The sequence below is a fragment of the Sinocyclocheilus grahami genome, unplaced genomic scaffold, assembly GCF_001515645.1.
Source record: "Sinocyclocheilus grahami isolate Dianchi unplaced genomic scaffold, SAMN03320097.WGS_v1.1 scaffold784.1, whole genome shotgun sequence".
NCBI classification, from domain to species: domain Eukaryota; kingdom Metazoa; phylum Chordata; class Actinopteri; order Cypriniformes; family Cyprinidae; genus Sinocyclocheilus; species Sinocyclocheilus grahami.
Genome location: NW_015505963.1, coordinates 91543 through 112138, shown reverse-complemented (window position 1 = coordinate 112138; position 20596 = coordinate 91543). Strand labels below are relative to the sequence as shown.

At 36.5% G+C, this 20596-nt stretch overlaps 2 protein-coding genes across 2 annotated transcripts in view; one reads left to right on the top strand and one right to left on the bottom strand.

Moving 5' to 3' along the window:
- The window catches only part of LOC107561620 (ras GTPase-activating-like protein IQGAP1), a 71089-nt gene that overhangs the window by 16214 nt on the left and 34279 nt on the right, over positions 1-20596 (bottom strand). Inside the window, exons 6-24 of the mRNA XM_016246093.1 lie at positions 18685-18752; positions 17691-17804; positions 17405-17583; positions 14904-14991; positions 14431-14594; positions 14258-14345; positions 13401-13561; positions 13149-13315; positions 12919-13043; positions 11292-11455; positions 3974-4064; positions 2861-3028; positions 2305-2447; positions 2037-2207; positions 1456-1539; positions 1273-1344; positions 1115-1184; positions 796-1004; positions 315-467 (exon numbers count right to left, since the gene is read on the bottom strand). Of these exons, the coding sequence (XP_016101579.1) occupies positions 315-467; positions 796-1004; positions 1115-1184; positions 1273-1344; positions 1456-1539; positions 2037-2207; positions 2305-2447; positions 2861-3028; positions 3974-4064; positions 11292-11455; positions 12919-13043; positions 13149-13315; positions 13401-13561; positions 14258-14345; positions 14431-14594; positions 14904-14991; positions 17405-17583; positions 17691-17804; positions 18685-18752 (2479 nt within the window). The remainder of the gene's footprint in view (positions 1-314; positions 468-795; positions 1005-1114; positions 1185-1272; positions 1345-1455; positions 1540-2036; positions 2208-2304; positions 2448-2860; positions 3029-3973; positions 4065-11291; positions 11456-12918; positions 13044-13148; positions 13316-13400; positions 13562-14257; positions 14346-14430; positions 14595-14903; positions 14992-17404; positions 17584-17690; positions 17805-18684; positions 18753-20596) is intronic.
- On the top strand, positions 8373-10958 carry LOC107561621 (proteinase-activated receptor 3-like). The gene is made up of 2 exons (XM_016246094.1): positions 8373-8808; positions 9620-10958. Exons 1-2 carry the CDS (start codon positions 8745-8747, stop codon positions 10639-10641), a joined length of 1086 nt encoding a protein of 361 aa, XP_016101580.1. The 5' UTR covers positions 8373-8744; the 3' UTR covers positions 10642-10958.

Sequence of the window (20596 nt, the reverse complement as noted above, 5' to 3'; positions counted from 1 at the left end):
TCTTATTTTTTTTTTATATATATATATATATATATATATATATATATATATATATATATATATACTTATTTATTTATTACAAATAAATCATTTAGAAATTGTTTATTTATAAATTATATTAATTATTTTTTTAATGCTGTTTTTTTTTTTTTTTTAATGAACAAGTAAAATAATTTCCTGTGGCAATCGGTGCAAAATTTTATTGGAATATTCCATTAAAGCCTTTGGTCAGCTCCAAGTTGCGATTCAGCATTCCAATCTATTTCTTAAATGATTTAAAATGACTAAATTCGTCCCAAAGTTCCTTATCTCACTTGTAGAAGGTAGAAAAGATGCTGATAGGCCTCCAGTTTCTTCCTCTTCTCTTTGCTCAGACCCTTGATGCCCTGCTTTTCCCCCATGGCCAGATCTTCTTTGTTCATTTTGTTCTTTTTGCTCTTCATCTTTTTGCTGTGTGACACCACATCCTACCAGAGGAGACAACATAGCAGTAGATGGAAAAATTAGAATGGGTCAAGGGTTCATACTCGACTGGTTTGGACATCTGTAGCTGCTTCTACTCTCATGAAACTCCTAAGAATACAAGTATGCTGTTGTTGTTGTTTTCTCTCCGTGATGTGTATTTGCTTGCAGTAGCACTTCACATCATGGGAAAACAGAAACCTATGCACATCAAAGGATAATGTATCTCAATCTCATTAAAATATATCCAACAAGCAATTCAAAGAGATTGTTAAGCTTTATGGATCATTTAAAATCACCGCATGAAAGCACTGAAAGCAAACTGCATCTAACCTGTAGTGTGATCCTGTTTTTTACTAACAGGCCAATTTTAATATCCATCAAATTCAGATCCTTTTCCATTTGCTGATTAGAACGAATCTTGGTGACCACTTCCTCTCTGAGCCGTGTCACTTCCTGTTCCTCCCGTAAATCGAGGCTGCTTTGTTCCAGCAAATGTACAAATTTACGGACCACTGAGAGAGGGGGGTGCTGAGAACCGGCTGTTTGAAAAACAGAAAAACACATTCATCTTTACCTTACAAACCAATCATCTGTCTATGCAAGTAAATGTAAATTAATTAACATATTAAATATAATGCTATTGACTTACTCAAGGTTCTGTAGTCAACTCTTGCTTTGTTAGCCTTAAGGTAAGCTTGAATCTTCACTATTTCTTTCTCCTGAGCATGACACACAGAATATGCCATTTTCATGAGTATAACTGATAAAGAAGCTGCTCGTTCACATCAGTGCTTGTGTGTGACTTACATGGTCTTTGAAGTACTTCAGTCTCCTTGTGTAGCTTCGTTTAGCTTTCCACATCTTCACCAGTGACTGTAACTAAATTACAGAGGAAACAAGTTTTCATATTATGAATACTGCACTTCAAAGCAACAAGGAAAAATATGATGAAATACTGTAATAAATGAGCATCAGTGATAGGACCGTTACCTTAATCGCACTGCTCACACTGTCTTGGAAGGTCTTTAGTCTGTCCTTATAGACTCTTCTCTGTTTGTAGCCCTTCCAGGATGCCTGTAATCATAAACCAAAGCCCATGTGAAATAGACCACATCACATATTTGTTCCTAGAGAATATTGTTAGTTTATTTTCCTTTGAACTGAGCTGTAAAGAAAACAATACAACTCTAGAATTTATAGCCAATATGGTTACTAAACCCTTTTTTGTAATACTTTCTTTGTATAATGTTGATATTTCGTTGCTATTGCTAATTTTATTGTCTCTTAATGTTTTGAGGAGTTAACAGAAGAGTTAATCATTTAGATTTACAAGCTTTTGATGTGTAAATGTCATATTACAAAAACTATGAAACTACTCGCTATAATTGTTTTCTTTAATAAACAATCCGAAAAAAAAAACTGAAATAATATTATAAAATAATAATTTAACTTTTTTTTTTATGCTAAACAATTAAAAAATGTTGAGTCTTGGAGCTTTCAAATTAGGTTAGTGGCCTGGCATACAAGTAATCAAGTTAAGTATCAATACTTTACATTAAACAGTTAAGCACCTGCAGTTTGATGACACTCGGCTCTTGCTTTCGCAGGTACTTCAACCTGTCATTATGTGCCCGCCTCACCAGGTATCCACGAATCAGGGCCTGAAGCTGGATGATGAGCGCCTCATTGGCCAACCACAGCTGCTCTCTGTTATACTCTGCTGTTACACTGCTCAAAACACTCTAGTTAGGGGAAAGAAAACATGAACAACAGAGCTTACATACTTTAATTCAACACTAAAAACTGTAAATGTACAGTATATCTGTCCTGAAGACCTACCTGAATATCTTCTTTGGTGAGCTGTGAACTGTCATGGACAAAATTATCTGGCTCAACCCATGTCCCTTCCTTGCTTTCAATGTTGTAGAAGTAGTCATATTTATCCTTGATCTTGTGTTTCACCCATAAACTGCCACTAGTTCCTACAAAAAAAATGTAATGCAATGTGAATGCAATTCTTCATAAATAAGTTATTCTTCACAGGAGCTCTAGACGTGTATTTGTCTCTGTCTGAAATCAAATGAATCAGTAAATGTTTTAGATGATAGGACTATTTACAACTATTATTTAACAATTTATCAAATTAAACTGGCAAATTTGTACACATTTTACACTATTAGGATTGTTAATGGTAATGAAAAAATATACAAGAATACACTACTGTATCACACACAATATGCTGCTAAATATATAATAAATTCTATAATTTATAAATAATATTTTCTAACAGCATGAAAAGAAATTCTCCAGCCTAAAAGAGTAAGGCAGATAAGTTAATGTTCAGATTAAAGCTAGACCTTCCAGATCGCAGTCATCAGGGGTGAGATAGAATTACCTTGTTCTGTTTGAGTGCTCTGTAAGTGAGCGAGCTGGCTGTGGTAGACATGAGCACATTCAGACAGCACCGCTCGAAGACCTGCATCAGGACACTGCAGAGCAGCTAGTGTGGCCTTAGCATCTCCCTCAGATACTGCCCTGTTAATGTCTGCTACTGCCTCAGCCACTGAAATCATTCACACAAACTTAAGAATTCATTTTATTTTCTTAGTAGTAATGTTTCAAGATAAACACTTACTGGACTGACTGAGGTAACTTAGGTTTATTTGATTATCTATACATCCTCAAACCATGTTAAAATGTATCAAATATGGTATAACATACCATGTTTTGCCCCTCTCAATAAACACTGCAGAGCTTCATAAAACTAAACATTTAAATATCATGTAACTAAGGCATTATTTTAAGATAACAATGTGACAACTGATATTTATAGATGAACCGATGTAAGTAGTCTGACATAGTGTTTTAAAAATCTCATTGATTTACATCACAAGCTATGAGAATTTCACCTTACTTTTTGGTCATGTAAATATCAGCAGCTGCACCTAATTTCAGGCCTCTGAATAAAATGTAAATGTTTATTTCCTCCTTGAGAATGAGCTCCTTATTCTTTTATATCATACTAAATAAGCCATAAATGCCTTGCATATCAAAGATGCTACTCAACAAAAACAAATACTGTATGCAACCTTTTTTATTAATTTTTAAAACATTTTGTCTAAAGGGTCATTAAACTGTTCCATTTAAAAATATATATTTTATGACTATTATTTCAAATGTTAGGCTTTACTTTTGTAATCATTGAGAATGGGTAAAGTCACAGTTCTTCCTAAGACTATATTTTAATTTGTGTAAATGTTATATAGATTACATAAAGATTTTACATGTATAAAATAAAAAATGTTTACATATTTTTACTGTAGTCTGTAAGTATTGTACAACAGAGTTTAAATATTAAAGTTAATAGACCTGAAAGGTCATAGGTAATTATGTGGATCATATGTATTAATGCACATCCTTTATAGGGATGTGTATAAGAAATGAATAGACTGAACAGAAAAGCTAATCCTACAGCTTTCATGCAGCTTATATTTGGTTGCACACTTACATTTGAGTGCGTCCTCCTGGTCCCGGTTGGCAGTGTGCACGGCCGCCTGGATCTGGTCCAGCCACAGCACAGCAGATTCATCTCCAGAGCTCTGTTACAGCACAACACACAGTCAGCACATGCTCCATACAAACAAGTGTAACTGAACACACTGTCACAGGGCAAACAAATCATCTGCTACTGCAGACCAAATTACTCTAAATCTAATCAACCAAATCAAGTAAAGGTGGGAGACATTTTGTGCAACTATCACTGGTTAAATCTCTTTGGAAAATAGAGATTTAGGGAGTGTTTTCACAGCAGTCATATAAATAGCATCTCAATACAGATGTCAAATGTTAAGCAAAGGTTTAACTTAAGATTTTGAATAATATACAGTATGAACACTGATGAACAATGTAATAAAACATATCCATGCTTTCCTTTATGAGACAGAAATATAGTACAGTACTTGGTCTATTACGTTTCCCTACTTTAGGAACATTCCCACAGTAATAGAGAAGATGTGGTTTAGTCAAAACAGACCAAAAAAGAGGTGTGAATGCATACAGCGGGTAAAATAAGTATTGAATACATCACCATTTTTCTCAGTAAATATATTTCTAAAGGTGCTGTTGACATTACATTTTCACCAGATGTCGGTGATAACCCAAGTAATCCATACATACAAATAAAACAAAACAAATAATTTCAGAAATTAAGTAATGTGTATTAAAATGGAATGACACAGAGAAAAAGTATTGAACTACTGAAATGTATTTAATACTTCGTACAAAAGCTTTTGTTGGTAATGACAGCTTCAAGACGCCTCCTGTCTGGAGAAACTAGTCGCATGCATTGCTCAGGTGTGATTTTGGCCCATTCTTCCACAGAATCTCTTCTATGAACTCTGATCTTTAGTTCTTATTTTATATTGGATTCAAGTCAGGTGATTGTCTGGGCCATTCTAGCAGCTTTATTTTCTTTTTCTGAAACCAACTGAGAGTTTCCTTGGCTGTGTTTGGGATCATTGTCTTGCTGAAATGTCCACTCGTTTCATCTTCATCATCCTGGTACTGTAGGTGTTGGGACTGAATCAGCTAATATTAATTTCCACTGACTAGGGGCAGGATTCCTTTCTAATTACTGATAGATTTCAGCTGGTGAGTTGGCTTTCCAAGCCTTTTTGCACCAACCTTTCTTCATGTGTTCAATACTTTTTCCCTGTGTCATTCCATTTTATTACACATAACTTAATTTCTGAACTTGTTTGTTTTGTTTTATTTAGTAATTTCTTTATTTGTTCTTATTTTATTATTAACTGCATAGCCTCCTTGTCATTTTTTTTTATTCAATTCAAAGTTTCAAATCAAGCTATCTCGTGCTACTGCAACAAAATTACCCAACTGTAAAATCAAAAATACACAGAGTGAGCAAAACTTTGTTTAATTACCATTATAACTAGCTATCTCACAATGTTTACATATGAATAAAAGCTACTGATTGCCACCATTGATAGACACATTTCTTTTTATAAAATTAAAAATATCTGTATGACATTATATTCTGCAGTTCTTCCCTGTTGTACTGAATAGCTACACTTTTCAAATTATCATATCGAAGTTAGAAATTCAAATACTGTGACAAAATTAATTTTGTAGGGTGCCACAAATTTGTTAAAATTTCCAAAGGGTGCCGCGACTAAAAAAAGGTTGGGAAACACTGCTCTATGTGACGGGACCTGTTGCAGTGTTAATTGTGAACACTAGATGGTGACATTGTGTCATCTTCAGTGAACAACTAACAGTCAGGACACAACTATTGTAGTGCCAGTTCATGTAATAAATTATTAAAAGTATTAGTAAATGTCTCACAAATGGGGCTAAAACCCACCTAATATATACATATATACATATACAGCGGGTAAAATAAGTATTGAACACACCACCATTTCCCCAGTTAATATATTTCTAAAGGTGCTGTAGACATTAAATTTTCACCAGATGTCGGTAACAACCCAAGTAATCCATACATACAGAGAAAACAAAACGTTCAAAAAAGTTCAGAAATTAAGTTATGTGTATTAAAATGGAATGACACAGAGAAAAAGTACTGAACTACTGAAATGTATTTAATACTTTGTACAAAAGCCTTTGTTGGTAATGACAGCTTCAAGACGCCTCCTGTCTGGAGAAACTAGTCGCATGCATTGCTCAGGTGTGATTTTGGCCCATTCTTCCACAGAATCTCTTCTATGAACTCTGATCTTTAGTTCTTATTTTATATTGGATTCAAGTCAGGTGATTGTCTGGGCCATTCTAGCAGCTTTATTTTCTTTTTCTGAAACCAACTGAGAGTTTCCTTGGCTGTGTTTGGGATCATTGTCTTGCTGAAATGTCCACTCGTTTCATCTTCATCATCCTGGTACTGTAGGTGTTGGGACTGAATCAGCTAATATTAATTTCCACTGACTAGGGGCAGGATTCCTTTCTAATTACTGATAGATTTCAGCTGGTGAGTTGGCTTTCCAAGCCTTTTTGCACCAACCTTTCTTCATGTGTTCAATACTTTTTCCCTGTGTCATTCCATTTTATTACACATAACTTAATTTCTGAACTTGTTTGTTTTGTTTTATTTGTATGTATGGATTACTCGGGTTGTTACCGACATCTGGTGAAAATGTCAACAGCAACTTTAAAAATATCTTTACTTATAAAACTGGTGACATGTTCAATACTTAATTTACCCGCTGTATGTGGGGAAAAAAAATTATGGAGTTAAAGGGTCATGAAACCCCAGATGACATTTTCTGAGATTTTAGCAGAGGTGTTTGTGTTGCACATCATAGAAGACAATGTTAGCATCGAATAATTTTAACTATTGGAGAAAATTGTTAATTTTAAGCTTTGTTGCGCTATTTTCATCTTCCAGGTTTAAAATCTACATTGTGCTGACTTCACAATTTGTGACGCGGCAATGGACTATAGTACATCGATGTCGCATCAGTGTCTATTAAATTATTCATGAGACTGTGTGTTCTTATCCTATGAGAAGACGCTTCGCTTAATTATTCACAATAGCATGTGTTGATTTGCCATGACAGACGCTTCAGACTGGGAGATCGCATACATTATCTGAGAGAAACGTTCATGAATCAAAGGAGAGTGTTTGTTTTTGCTTTTTTAATAAGAGTTTGGCTCAAACGTGATTCATTCACTTGAGTATAACGGTGAGTATAACCGTTTTTACAGCTCCATGACACAACCTGTCAAAAGGCTTATATAATCGCCGCAGCATAAGCCTTAAAAAGTTATCAGAGGTGCAACAGCACGTTCATGTATGTTCCCTTTCATGGGAACTTCGAACTGCGTCCTCTAGGGGTCGCTATGGGGAACGCCTCGTCGTGACCCGTGTCTGAAGCATACATTGAAAAAACACCAACTTGTTGGCCGGCGACAACCATGACATCACTACCAGTGCGACTATAGTATAAATAGGCGCCGGGAGCTACACATCATTCTCTTCTTCGTCTTCATTGACTGTTTTGTTTGAAGCGTGCATTTCTGTGGTAAGAGCGATCTCTATTTATCTCATTATGGCGAGCACTAGCAAAGCATTTAAGGATGTGTGCATCCGTGTTGACGTTGTTTAACATCTGATGACACACACAATCTATGCGTTGTTTTTGTTTGGGCAAAGAGCACGCGATGTCTCCGAGGGGGCAATCGGCGTGCACTGCGAGCGTTTTTTCCAAGAGAGAAAAATAGCTCCCGGCGCCTATTTATACTTTAGTCGCACCGGTAGTGACGTCATGGCTGTCGCCGGCCAACGAGTTGGTGTTTTTTCAATGTATGCTTCAGACACGGGTCACGACGAGGCATTCCCCATAGCGACCCCTAGAGGACGCAGTGTCTCGTTCCCTACTCAGGGAACCATGGTTACATAAGTAACCTGAGACGTTTTCGATACAGAGTGCAAATGGCTGTGCATTTATTTGTGTTTTTACGTGTTTTGATGGGAGCAAAATGAAACTGTCTGAACCCGAAGCTGTGTGTGTTGTCTGTCTCCCCTCTTCCCCCTCGGCTCGCAGCACACCACGCCCACTTTTTTAGCATTTTTTAAAACTGTGGTGAGAACTAACCAGTGCTGAAACAGGGGGTTTCATGACCCTTTAAAGTGTATTCAAATAATTCATGTAATATTGTCAAATTGGGTGGCCAGATTGCAGATTGACTGTGATGATAGAAAAAAGAAATCACAAACCTATAATATCGACTGCTGTGAAAAACTAAAGATTTATCATTCTACTGATCATTTATTAACACTGATATTCAGAAAGACAAAAATAAATACAGTTTTCTTTATCTGAAAGGAGAAGATATGAAGAAAGAAAGAAAGAAAGAAAGAAAGAAAGAAATTATAGGGACACATTTATCCAATAATGGACTTGTGGCCAGAGACATTTTCAAAATACCATTTAAACATTCCTCTATGCAATTTACGAACTATTTGTGGACAGATGTTTGTAAATAATTTGGTCCATGAACTGCATTTGGAGGAAGTCTCTCATCTCGCAGCATTTCCTGACATGCCTGAAAAATTTGCCCTGAGCAATTCTGACTCAAGACTCCCTAAGCCCTTGACAGGAAACCAGCAACATATCACACCCTTCGATGTAGACTCCTAACTTGACAGTTATTTGTCTAGAGAGTGATCCTCAAAAGAGTCACTTGTAGATCATGTCTAGTTTGATGAACAATAGTTTGTAAAAAACTGGAAAAACCTTTCAAACATGTGGAGATTTTTTGTGCTGCTGCTATTACCATTAATGTTTGAGGACTCACTTCAAGATTCAGGTAAGAGAAAAACGTTTCTCTTTCATTTAAAGATCAACAGCTGATTGCTATGTGGTAGAGATGTGAATTTGCACTGAAATCAAGACTTTTGTGACAAAGAAAACTTGAATTGCCCTTTAACTGACTTGATTCTTTTAGTCAGAGCTACTGTAGCAGTCTACGGCGATCAACATTTTCAATCACCTAAAATAAATTATTCTCTAAATACAATGTGTCAAAATCTAGCAACATAACAATGGTGAGTTTGGGAATTTTAGGTGGTCATACACTGCTGAAAGAACAACAAAAAGAGTCAGACATTACCCCAAAAATAATACACTAAAATAAATTAAATGTAGTAAGTAAATATAATGTTACATAATTAAAAATGTAACACTTTAAATCAATTATTAACCTTAAAAAATGTTTGTCATGTGGTAAATCTGGAACATCTGTGCCTATAATATTAAAAACTAAAACTGAACAACCTTTATTTAATTTCAAAAACTGTCTGTTCAACTGGTTTTAATGTCTTTGGTCACTTTAAATTTCAAAGTCAATTCAGTGTTTTCCAGATTTTCTAGATAATAAAGTAACAAAAATATGTATGCATTAGCATTGAATGTGTAATGTTCTTATTATTGACTACACAAATTGACTAAAACTTGAAGCCATGTCAGCTATTAATTATTATCCAATCTAAAAGTTTCTGTAGAATTATATTCACTTCATTTTAAATGTAACCACATTTTCATTATAGATCTGTGTGAAATGTAATTACTAAGAACACCCTGTATAACAGTTTAACATTTTTTCTAACCTTTCTTTTTAGTATCAAAAGATTCCAGAATAATTTTTCCAAACAAGCCACCTCACCCAAAAACATATCCTGGAACAATGGTCTTTAACTCATCCTCCCAGGTGCCTGTGATAAACGTCAGTGCCAATGTCATCGATCACATCACTGGAATTGTCAGCACTAGGATCATTCCATCCGCGTACATCCTAGCCATCCTTATCGGGATCCCCTCTAATGTCTTTGTGTTAACCTGCCTCAGCGGAAGAAAGAATCTTTCCAGTGGTATCCTATATTTTAGCCTAGCAGTTTCAGACCTCCTCTTGCTACTTTCCCTCACACTCAGAGTCCACTATCACCTCAATAACAATGACTGGATCTTTGGAGAGCTCGCCTGCAAGGTGGTGATTGCCTGCTTTTATGGGAACATCTACTGCTCGATCCATGCCCACATGTGTATTAGTGTGATGCGCTACCTTGCGGTGGTCCACCCATTCCTCTACAGGACAATGTCAAAAAAGTACTATGCGATCTGCACCAGTTTATCCATTTGGATGGTTTTTTCTATTGCGATGCTACCTGAGTTTATGATTCAGCAAAGCTACCAAGTTCTTGAACAAAATATGGTGACATGTCATGATATCCAGTCCTATGAAAAAGCTTTCAACCGAGCTTTGATTCCATGCAGACTGAGTCTGATCTGCCTGGGGTTCATCCTGCCATCATTAGTCATCACATTCATTTACGGATCCATCATTTACCATCTAAATCGTTCCAGTCATGACTGGAAACACTACATGAAGGCCAGTACGTTGGTGTTTGGGATCTTTTTAGTGTGCTTTGCCCCATGTAATGCACTTCTTTTTGCACACTATGTGAAGCTGTACACTCAGCAGCAGTATGACTTGTATTATTACTACAAAGCAGCCGTATGTCTGTGTTCTTTCCACAGCTGTCTGGACCCCTTCCTCTCATATCTCCTCACAAAGACTTCCACTTCCCAAGTCAACTTTAGATCTTTTAGCTCTAGACCTTCGATGGCTTTGTCCATGAGTTGAGTTCTTTTAAATACCAGGATGTTTGTGTTATGGCCTGCGAGGGGGACTTCCTTATCTAAAATGGCTTAACAGTGGGTTGAGGATGTTGTGGTTGGACTTCCCACTTTTTACTTTAGAAGAGGCTCCTGACTTGATCAGGAGTTGGACACTTACACTCAAGTGTAAATATGAAACTAAGTCAAGCTGAATACAAAATATTTGAGACCAGGAAAGTTGAGGGTTGAGTAGAAAGTGTCCAGATGATTTATTTAAGAAAAGAGTATCTGAAATAACAGATGTAACCTCTTAAGGCCCGTTCACACCAAGAATGATAACTATAAAGATAACGATAAAGATATAGTTCTAAAAATTGTTCTAAATATTAAAGAATAGCAGAGTTCACACCACAACTATAACAATAAAGACAACGAGAAATGATATCGTTGGAATCATTTTCAAAATGATTTTTCTGAAAAATTAGCAGCCAATCAGAATCCATCCTGCTGTAACGAACTCAAGAATTTAAAGCGGCAGACACGCGTGCGCTTAGAATAAACAGATGATATCGTTCGCTGGTGTGGACGCTAATATTGTTATCTTTATAGTTATCGTTCTTGGTGTGAATGGGGCTTTAGACATTTCATTGGTTCAGCACTGTTATTCTGTTTCACCTTGCAGATGAGGTCTTTGGTGGACAGCAGTAGATTGTGATAGTGTTTGGCATTGGCTGGATTGACTCCCTGTATTTTAGCTGTAGGGAGTAGGAGGGCAGCAAGTGTCTTCTCTGGATCTCCAGAATTTAGGGCTTCGTTGATCTCAGCGATAGCGATGACTCCTACACAGGAAACATGGGAATTGTATGTGCTCAATAATTGGAATATTCAATGGAATATTGTCAATGATTAAGAAAAAGACAAAAAGGTCCTACATTTGTTGTTTACACATTAACATGTTGTTTCAAGATCATGTATAATGTTTTATATTATAGTTGAATGCTGATCAAAGCCTAAATGTTTACTTATGAGAATCTTTAAATGTTCAATAAAACTTTTTTTGTGAGATTTCAATACATTGGATAAATGAAGTTCAATTCATACACATTATGGAGTAACTTTCTATAAAACAGACATTCTTTGTATGGTAGAATTTAATCATCTTAAAATGTTCATTGTAAAAGAAAAGTCTATGAAACACATAATTACTAAGAAGACCACTTAGTCTGTTTTTATTATATTACATAAATTCATTAAAACCGAATACATTTTGAAAGGTAAAAAAACTATTGAAATACTTCCTTTTCAATCTTGTGTGGTGATCATTTTGAAATTTACAAAATGATCGAAACTTTACTATTCGAAAGTTTGGGGTTTTTGAAAGAAATCTCTTCTGTTTACCAAGGCTACATTTATTTGATTAAAAATAAAGTAAATTAAAACATTAATATTGTAAGATATTATTACAATTTAAAATAGCTGTGTTGTATTTTCTTATATGTGACCCTGGACCACAAAACCAGTCATAAGGGTCAAATTTTTTAATTGAGATGTATAAATCATCTGAAAGCTGAATAAATAAGCTTTCCATTGATGTATGGTTTGTTAGGACAATATTTGGCCGAGATACAACTATTTGAAAATCTGGAATCTGAGGGTGCATAAAAATCTAAATACTGAGAAAATCGCCTTTAAATTTGTCCAAAGGAAGTCCTTAGCAATGCATATTACTAATGATAATATATTTTTGATGTATTTACAGTAGGAAATTTACAAAATATATTCATGGAACATGATCTTTAATATCCTAATGATTTTTGGCATAAAAGAAAAATTGATAATTTTGACCCATACAATGTATTTTTGTTACAAATATCCCCAACTTAAGACTGGTTTTGTGCTCCAGGGTCACATATTTTAAAATGTAATTTATTCCAGCGATGACAAAGCTGAATTTTCAACAGCATGCTGCTGCTGATCATTCTGATATGCTGATCAAATCAATATGCAGATCAATATGATGATTTTGTGTCCAAGAAACTTTCTTATTATTATCAATGTTAAAAACAGCTGTGCCTTTTAATCACTTTGTGTAAACTGTAATACATTACTTCAGGATTCCTTGACGAATAGAAAAAGAACAGCATTTTTGTGAAAAAATTTTCTGTAACATTACTAATGTCTTTACTATCACTTTTGAGCAATTTATTGCATCCTTGCTAAATAAAAGTGTTAATCTCTTAAAAAATTGTACTCATCAAAAACTTTGAATGATATTGTACAATATATTTCAAAGTTTGCTTACTCTCATGTTCCTCCTGCTCCTGGACATTGACAGTGTCGATGCATTTCTGAACATCATTCCAGGTGATGAACTCTTGACCCTGAGCGAGGGACTCAGCTCTGAGACGGATCAGTGTGTCTGCGTATCTAACAAGCAAAACAACCACTTAATGAAGCAAATTCCTAAATTGTGTCTTAGTGTGCCATATAGTGTGACACCTCTCTCTTTTTCAGTCAGTAGCATCACTGTACCTCTGTAAATTGTCAGCATCCAGACCACTGAAGCCCAGTGGAGAGTCATTGAGCTGCTCAATGACGGCCACAGAGTCTTTAGTGTCCAGCACCTCATTTAACACAGACACAGCAGACAGCATCTCCACAGCTACACACAGCTCCTCATGAGTAAGACCGGCCTTGTTCTGAGATGGTAAAAAATGAAAACTAGTTTTGTAAGTAGAGACAAGAAAGAGCTACACATGGAATACGAGAGTTAAGAAAACTGACCTGACAGCCAAGCTGCAGGCTGAAGAGCTCGGCCTGGTACAGGCTAGCAGCAGTGTGATAGACGATGGGTAACTGAGCCTCTGGGTTCAGAAGCGCCTCCACGGTCTCTTCTGGAATGCCTCGTCGAATAGCTGCATTGATCGCAACAACCGCTTCCTGCTCTGTGTCCATTAAGAGCACAATAATCAGTAGTATCAGACAAGCAAACAAAATAATCATATAGGTTCATACTTAATAGGGAAATACAATATAAACTGGTGCTAAATCAGTGATCAGCTGCTTTTAGAGAGTTTTTTAATTGATCTGTATCAGTCCACTTTGGTTATATAATGGTCAATATTGGATATTTAAGCTCAGTTTCCCTATTTTAATATTCACCTCAGCCATTATCTAATGTTCACTAAATCTTTAAAAACATTAACACATTTTTTATTTAACTTACCATATCACTGTTAAATGTTTAGAAAAAATCAATTTGTTAGGACCATGTGATATTTCAGTTTTTCTTTTTTAATAAATCTGCAAAAATGTCAACAATTCTGTGTTTTTCTGTCAATATGGGGTGCTGTGTGTACATTAATGAGGAAAAAAATTAACTTAAATGATTTTAGCAAATGGCTGCAATATAACAAAGAGTGAAAAATTTAAGGGGGTCTGAATACTTTCCGTACCCACTGTATATATATTTATTTTATTTTTATTTTTTTTTTACATTATAATGGTGTATGTATAAATTCACCTGTCATGATTTGAATGAGAAACAATGAAATACAGAGCTTCATACAGTATCTACAGATACACTATATTCTAGGCTATTTTATCAGCTAGTCAAGGCTACATGAATGTGTGCAACATACTTCGTTTCTCAGCCTCTGCAAACTCGTTACAGGAAGTGATGACCCTCTGAATCTCTTCCCTCTCCAGCTGAGCACCCGCACCAGCATCCTGCATACGGATGTCATAAGTATTCTCATCAAACTCATTTGACTGAAAAGTAATTTTACCTGATACGGAAAGTCTGCTTTAGTACCTTAACTTTATGCTCCCTGTAGGATGTGAAGTGCTCCAGGTAAAAGCTGGAGTTGTCATCAAGGACTCCCACAAGACCAAGTGCAGGCAACCTAAGGCTGGCCAGTACGGCTTTCTGATCCTCAGCATCAAGAGCCTGATTTAACTGTTGAATAGCTTCTGATGCTAGAGTGAGAAAATTATTTTTACGTAACATTTATATAATACTATGCCATACAGTATGCATCAATTGCAGGGCATTCCATAAATAACTATCCATTAAATTACAAAATATATATGTTATATTATATGTTATGTATTATATGTATATGTTATAACATATGTATTTCCATGAAAGCATCCACATGGTCTCTTATGCTCACCTTAATCTAAAGTAATATATATATATATATTCCACCTAAATTTTAAGTCATACCTTTGATGTGTTAAAATTTTTTCAAACTTAAAAAAAAATAAAATAATTAAAACACTTACTGTTCACAAGGTCGACACTGCTCTGAATCTCCTGCTGAGTCAGCAATTCTTCATACACATCTCTCTCTTCAGTTGCAACAGACGAGCGCTGAACACACACACACACACACAATACAGAGGGTAAAATAAGTATTGAACACGTCACCATTTTTCTCAGTAAATATATTTCTGAAGGTGCTGTTGACATGAAATTTTCACCAGATGTCAGTAACAACCCAAAAAATCCATACATACAGAGAAAACAAAACAAATACGTTCAGAAATAAAGTTATGTGTAATAAAATGGAATGACACAGAGAAAAAGTATTGAACACATGAAGAAATGTAGGTGCAAAAAGGCTTGGAAAGCCAAGACACCAGCTGAAATCTATCAGTAATTAGAAAGGAATCCTGCCCCTAGTCAGTGGAAATTAATATTAGCTGATTCAGTCCCAACACCTACAGTACCAGGATGATGAAGATGAAACGAGTGGACATTTCAGCAAGACAATGATCCCAAACACAGCCAAGGAAACTCTCAGTTGGTTTCAGTGAAAGAAAATAAAGCTGCTAGAATGGCCCAGACAATCACCGGACTTGAATTTAATAGAAAATAAGAACTAAAGATCAGAGTTCATAGAAGAGATTCTGTGGAAGAATGGGCCAAAATCACACCTGAGCAATGCATGCGACTAGTTTCTCCAGACAGGAGGCGTCTTGAAGCTGTCATTACCAACAAAGGCTTTTGTACGAAGTATTAAATACATTTCAGTAGTTCAGTACTTTTTCTCTTTGTCATTCCATTTTAATACACATAACTCATACAAACTGAAATTATTTGTTTTGTTTTCTTTGTATGTATGGATTACTTGGGTTATCACCGACATCTGGTGAAAATTTCATGTCAACAGCACCTTTACGGAGAAAAATGGTGACGTGTTCAATACTAATTTTACCCGCTGTATGTCACACTTTATTTATTAACAAGAATTATTAAAAAAATAGATAGATTTGGTGGTGCAGAGGACAAGGTAAACTCAGGGAAAGTAATGAGAATGCTATTGGTTTGATCCCAGCAAGACATGAGCTATCACTATTGTGCCTGTGAGCAAAGATCTTAACACCAGGCTAAAAATTTAATAAAAAAAAAAATCCCTGAGCGGTAATACACTATTTACACAACCTTAGATGTGTACACACAACAAAATGACTATTCAACTGAGCCAGCATCAGGGGATCAGGTGATACTGGAGTCAGCAGAGTGTGTGAGGAGTGTTAGAGGGCATCAGCATTTAACTAGCAAGGCTGATTCTGTTATGTTTTAATCAAAATCCTGCTGATTTTGCAAGTAAATGAATGCTGGAGATTGTTTAAAAGGAGCCTTCAAAAAGAAACGCAGACAAACTTGAATTGTAGGCAACCTTTGGATATTTGCTTTCAGCAACTTATGAATAGTCCTCCCTGTAAATTAGTGCTCAATCTTTAGGTTAAAAAGATTCAGATATTCATGTGTCTGGGAGTTTTTATGGATTGCCTATGTATGACTAAAGCTGGGCTCACACTACAGGAGTTTAGCCCGATTTAACCCTAATTTTCCCCTCCTGAGAATCAGATCAAAAATCTTGTCGAGCACCTGATGTTCGGCGCAGATTATCTGGTAATGTGAGACATTCACAGATCGAATCTTGCACCTCTCGATCAGTTCACACACAAATCGGGGCCGCCCCGATCATATCAAACATGTTTGATATTTAGGATTTAAATCGGGATGATGACGGCTATATGATTACGTAAGTCACAATAGCCAATGCGCGACCGCAAAACAGCTGCTGTACAGCTCCGTTGGAGACTGAGGAAATTGCTTCTTGATGTCATGTTTTGTAGTTACACGACTGTCTGTATTAATGTGTTGAAAACGTATCACAACCATAAGGAGAAAGAGAAGCGCTGGGGGGAAAATCGCCTCAGTTTTGAATGTACCGGGTGAGTGTTAGCACGCTAGCTAACATTATGTAAACATCACTGAAATATCAATGATGATCTGCTGCGTGAGATCACGTGAGGCGCTCCCTCTGGCATGATAATCTTAATAATATCTTGTAGTGTGTGATACGCCATGGTTTTCAAATCTTGTAGTGTGTGCATGTTTAAGATTTGAGGGAAGACAATCTGCAAAGATTCTCCTTATGTGTGTGCTGCAACCAGATTTCATAATCGATTAGGATTTTAAGACTCCTGTAGTGTGAGCCCGGCTTAAGGCTTTGTTCATACTGTGCATAATTTCAAAAACCCAATTTAAATCAGATTTTAAATCACATACAAATGCGGCTTGCATTGGTTTTGCAAAACATTACTTCTGACAGGCAGAAATATTATCATTCTTGCAGCATAATATCCATATGACTGCTGAAAATGCTGCTTTGCCATCACAGGAATACATTATATAAAATATCTTACCAACCACAAAACTTTGAATGGAAGGGTTTTTCTAAACTTAAACTTAATATGAATATCTAGTTTACCCGTCCCGAAGCCTGATCCTCTTTCTTCCTCTTGGCTTTGCTCAGTGTGTCCTGGTAGTCCTGGGCCAATGGTTTCTGTGTGTTTCTCAGTAAGGCATTGGGGTTCTGCAGAGCCACCATTGTACTCTCTGCATGACCTTTGTCAATGGCCTCATTAATGGCAAAGACAGCAGCGTGTACTACAGATATAGATCAGAAAGAGAACAAATACATGTGATCCTGACAATGAAGATTATATATGTTTAATTAAAACATATGAATAGGAGAAACAGGTAAAGTCACTCACATGCAGCTTCATCTACTGAAAGCTCATTGGCCAGGATGCCACCGATCTTGCTGAAGGCGGGCATCTGGATGCCATATTTATCCAGTTCTTTCCTCATGTTGCTGATTTCTTCCTCTGTGGAAAGAGAATATGAAATGTCATCAATTAGGCTTATTTTACATGTATCTTAATTTATGCTATTACTGATAAAACCACTCATTTGTGGTAACCTATGGCATTTCATATAAGATCTGCAACTGTAATGCGTTTAAAAAACAACAATGGTTGTCTTGCAGTTCAAACTATCAACACAGATTGAATTATTGACCAACATAATATCCATATTCCATACTTATTCACTTAAAAAAAAACAAGGGCCTTGTTACTTTAAATCATTTTACAAGTGTGCCCAACACCAAACCACTACAGAAATCGTTTTCTGCAAAAACAGCTTGCTTTAATTTTCAGTGTGTTTTCACTTTCATTATTAATTCACTACATACCACATCATTATGACTTGAACTCAGTTTTCCTGATGATATATTTTATTAACAGCAGCACAATAAATAAGCTGAAGAGTTACACTCTGAACAGAGCTAAAGCAGTAATTACCTGTCATTACAATCCCATCATTAATCAAACCCAAAGAGCTAGGTTTCTGCAGAGTGTTCACTATCATTAAAACCTGAGGCACTTTTCTCCTTTTCTTTCTCCTGTGATCTGAGCTGACAGAGGTGGATCTACACTTCAGTTATGGATATAATTGCATGGCTGTGCTTGAGTTCTGTGATTGTAAGGGAGCACCACTATATGTGCTTCAAATCTCAAATGGATTGCAGATACCACATATTTATGACTGAAGTAATAGGTTAAGGATTAGCCTTTGAAAAAACTATTTGTTTATTTGGTAATATAATTACTATTGAAAGTATTAATATGTACTGTGGTTACAGGCAGACCTAGTACTTTGGACCTGAGCTACATTTTTTGATTTTTGTGAATGACTGTGGCATACCTGTAAAGTCTACTTTCCCCAACAAGTCCTGGATCTGAGGGGCAATTCCCAATTTGTACAGGTACAAGCTACACAAAGAAGAACAAATAAATACATACATAAATAAATGAACTATATAAAAGCGAGAGAATGAGATGTAATAAGAGACAGCAGAGAAAACTGGTCTGAGCTGAGGATGCACAATCATTTTGGAAGTTAAAATTATTGTGTATTTTCATTTCTCTCCAAAATGGTAGAATAATAATAAAAAAAAGTTTCCCCAAAGACAGTTGTTTAAACATTTATCACACATTTATACAGTACACTAAATTCTTTACTAAATAGTATTACAAAATTATTTACTAAAAATAAATAAATGCACAAACACATAGGAAAATATCATAAAATCACATATCATAAATCATAAACACCATCTCTTCAACTCTCTTAGCCTTACTACAATATGAAGAAGCAACATGTCTAACTGAAAGAAGCTAGTATTTAAGATTGAAAATTCTTTATTACAAATACAGTGGGTACGGAAAGTATTTAGACCCCTTTAAATTTTTCACTCTCACTCTTTGTTATATTGCAGCCATTTGCTAAAATCATTTAAGTTCATTTGTTTTCCTCATTAATGTACACACAGCACCCCATATTGACAGAAAAACACAGAATTGTTGACATTTTTGCAGATTTATTAAAAAAGAAAAACTGAAATATCACATGTTCCTAAGTATTCAGACCCTTTGCTCAGTATTTAGTAGAAGCACCCTTTTGATCTAATACAGCCATGAGTCTTTTTGGGAAAGATGCAACAAGTTTTTCACACCTGGATTTGGGGATCCTCTGCCATTCCTCCTTGCAGATCCTCTCCAGTTCTGTCAGGTTGGATGGTAAACGTTGGTGGACAGCCATTTTTAGGTCTCTCCAGAGATGCTCAATTGGGTTTAAGTCAGGGCTCTGGCTGGGCCATTCAAGAACAGTCACAGAGTTGTTGTGAAGCCACTCCTTCATTATTTTAGCTGTGTGCTTAAGGTCATTGTCTTGTTGGAAGGTAAACCTTCGGCCCAGTCTGAGGTCCTGAGCACTCTGGAGAAAGTTTTCGTCCAGGATATCCCTGTACTTGGCCGCATTCATCTTTCCCTCGATTGCAACCAGTCGTCCTGTCCCTGCACCTGAAAAACACCCCCACAGCATGATGCTGCCACCACCATGCTTCACTGTTGGGACTGTATTGGACAGGTGATGAGCAGTGCCTGGTTTTCTCCACACATACCGCTTAGAATTAAGGCCAAAAAGTTATATCTTGGTCTCATCAGACCAGAGAATCTTATTCAGGTGTTTTTTAGCAAACTCCATGCGGGCTTTCATGTGTCTTGCACTGAGGAGAGGCTTCCATAGGGCCACTCTGCCATAAAGCCCCGACTGGTGGAGGGCTGCAGTGATGGTTGACTTTCTACAACTTGCCCCCATCTCCCGACTGCATCTCTGGAGCTCAGCCACAGTGATCTTTGGGTTCTTCTTTACCTCTCTCACCAAGGCTCTTCCCCCCCGATAGCTCAGTTTGGCCGGACGGCCAGCTCTAGGAAGGGTTCTGATCATCCCAAACGTCTTCCATTTAAGGAATGGAGGCCACTGTGCTCTTGGGAACCTTAAGTGCAGCAGAAATTTGTTTGTAACCTTGGCCAGACCTGTGCCTTGCCACAATTCTGTCTCTGAGCTCTTCAGGCAGTTCCTTTGACCTCATAATTCTCATTTGCTCTGACATGCACTGTGAGCAGTAAGGTCTTATATAAGCTGTGTCTCATTTAGAAGGCTGCGTCCTCCGGAGGTCGCATTCGAAGGCTGCATACGTCATCGAGGCTGTCTCATTTCAGAAAAGCAAGTAGGACACTCCGAATGCGACCTTCTTTCACAGGATTTCGGAGGA

Excerpts from the sequence above, each read along its gene's own strand:
- LOC107561621 (XM_016246094.1), top strand. The coding sequence starts at position 8,745 with ATGTGGAGATTTTTTGTGCTGCTGCTATTACCATTAATGTTTGAGGAC. Across the intron at positions 8,809-9,619 it reads GGACTCACTTCAAGATTCAG|TATCAAAAGATTCCAGAATA; the intron begins GTAAGAGAAAAA and ends CTTTCTTTTTAG.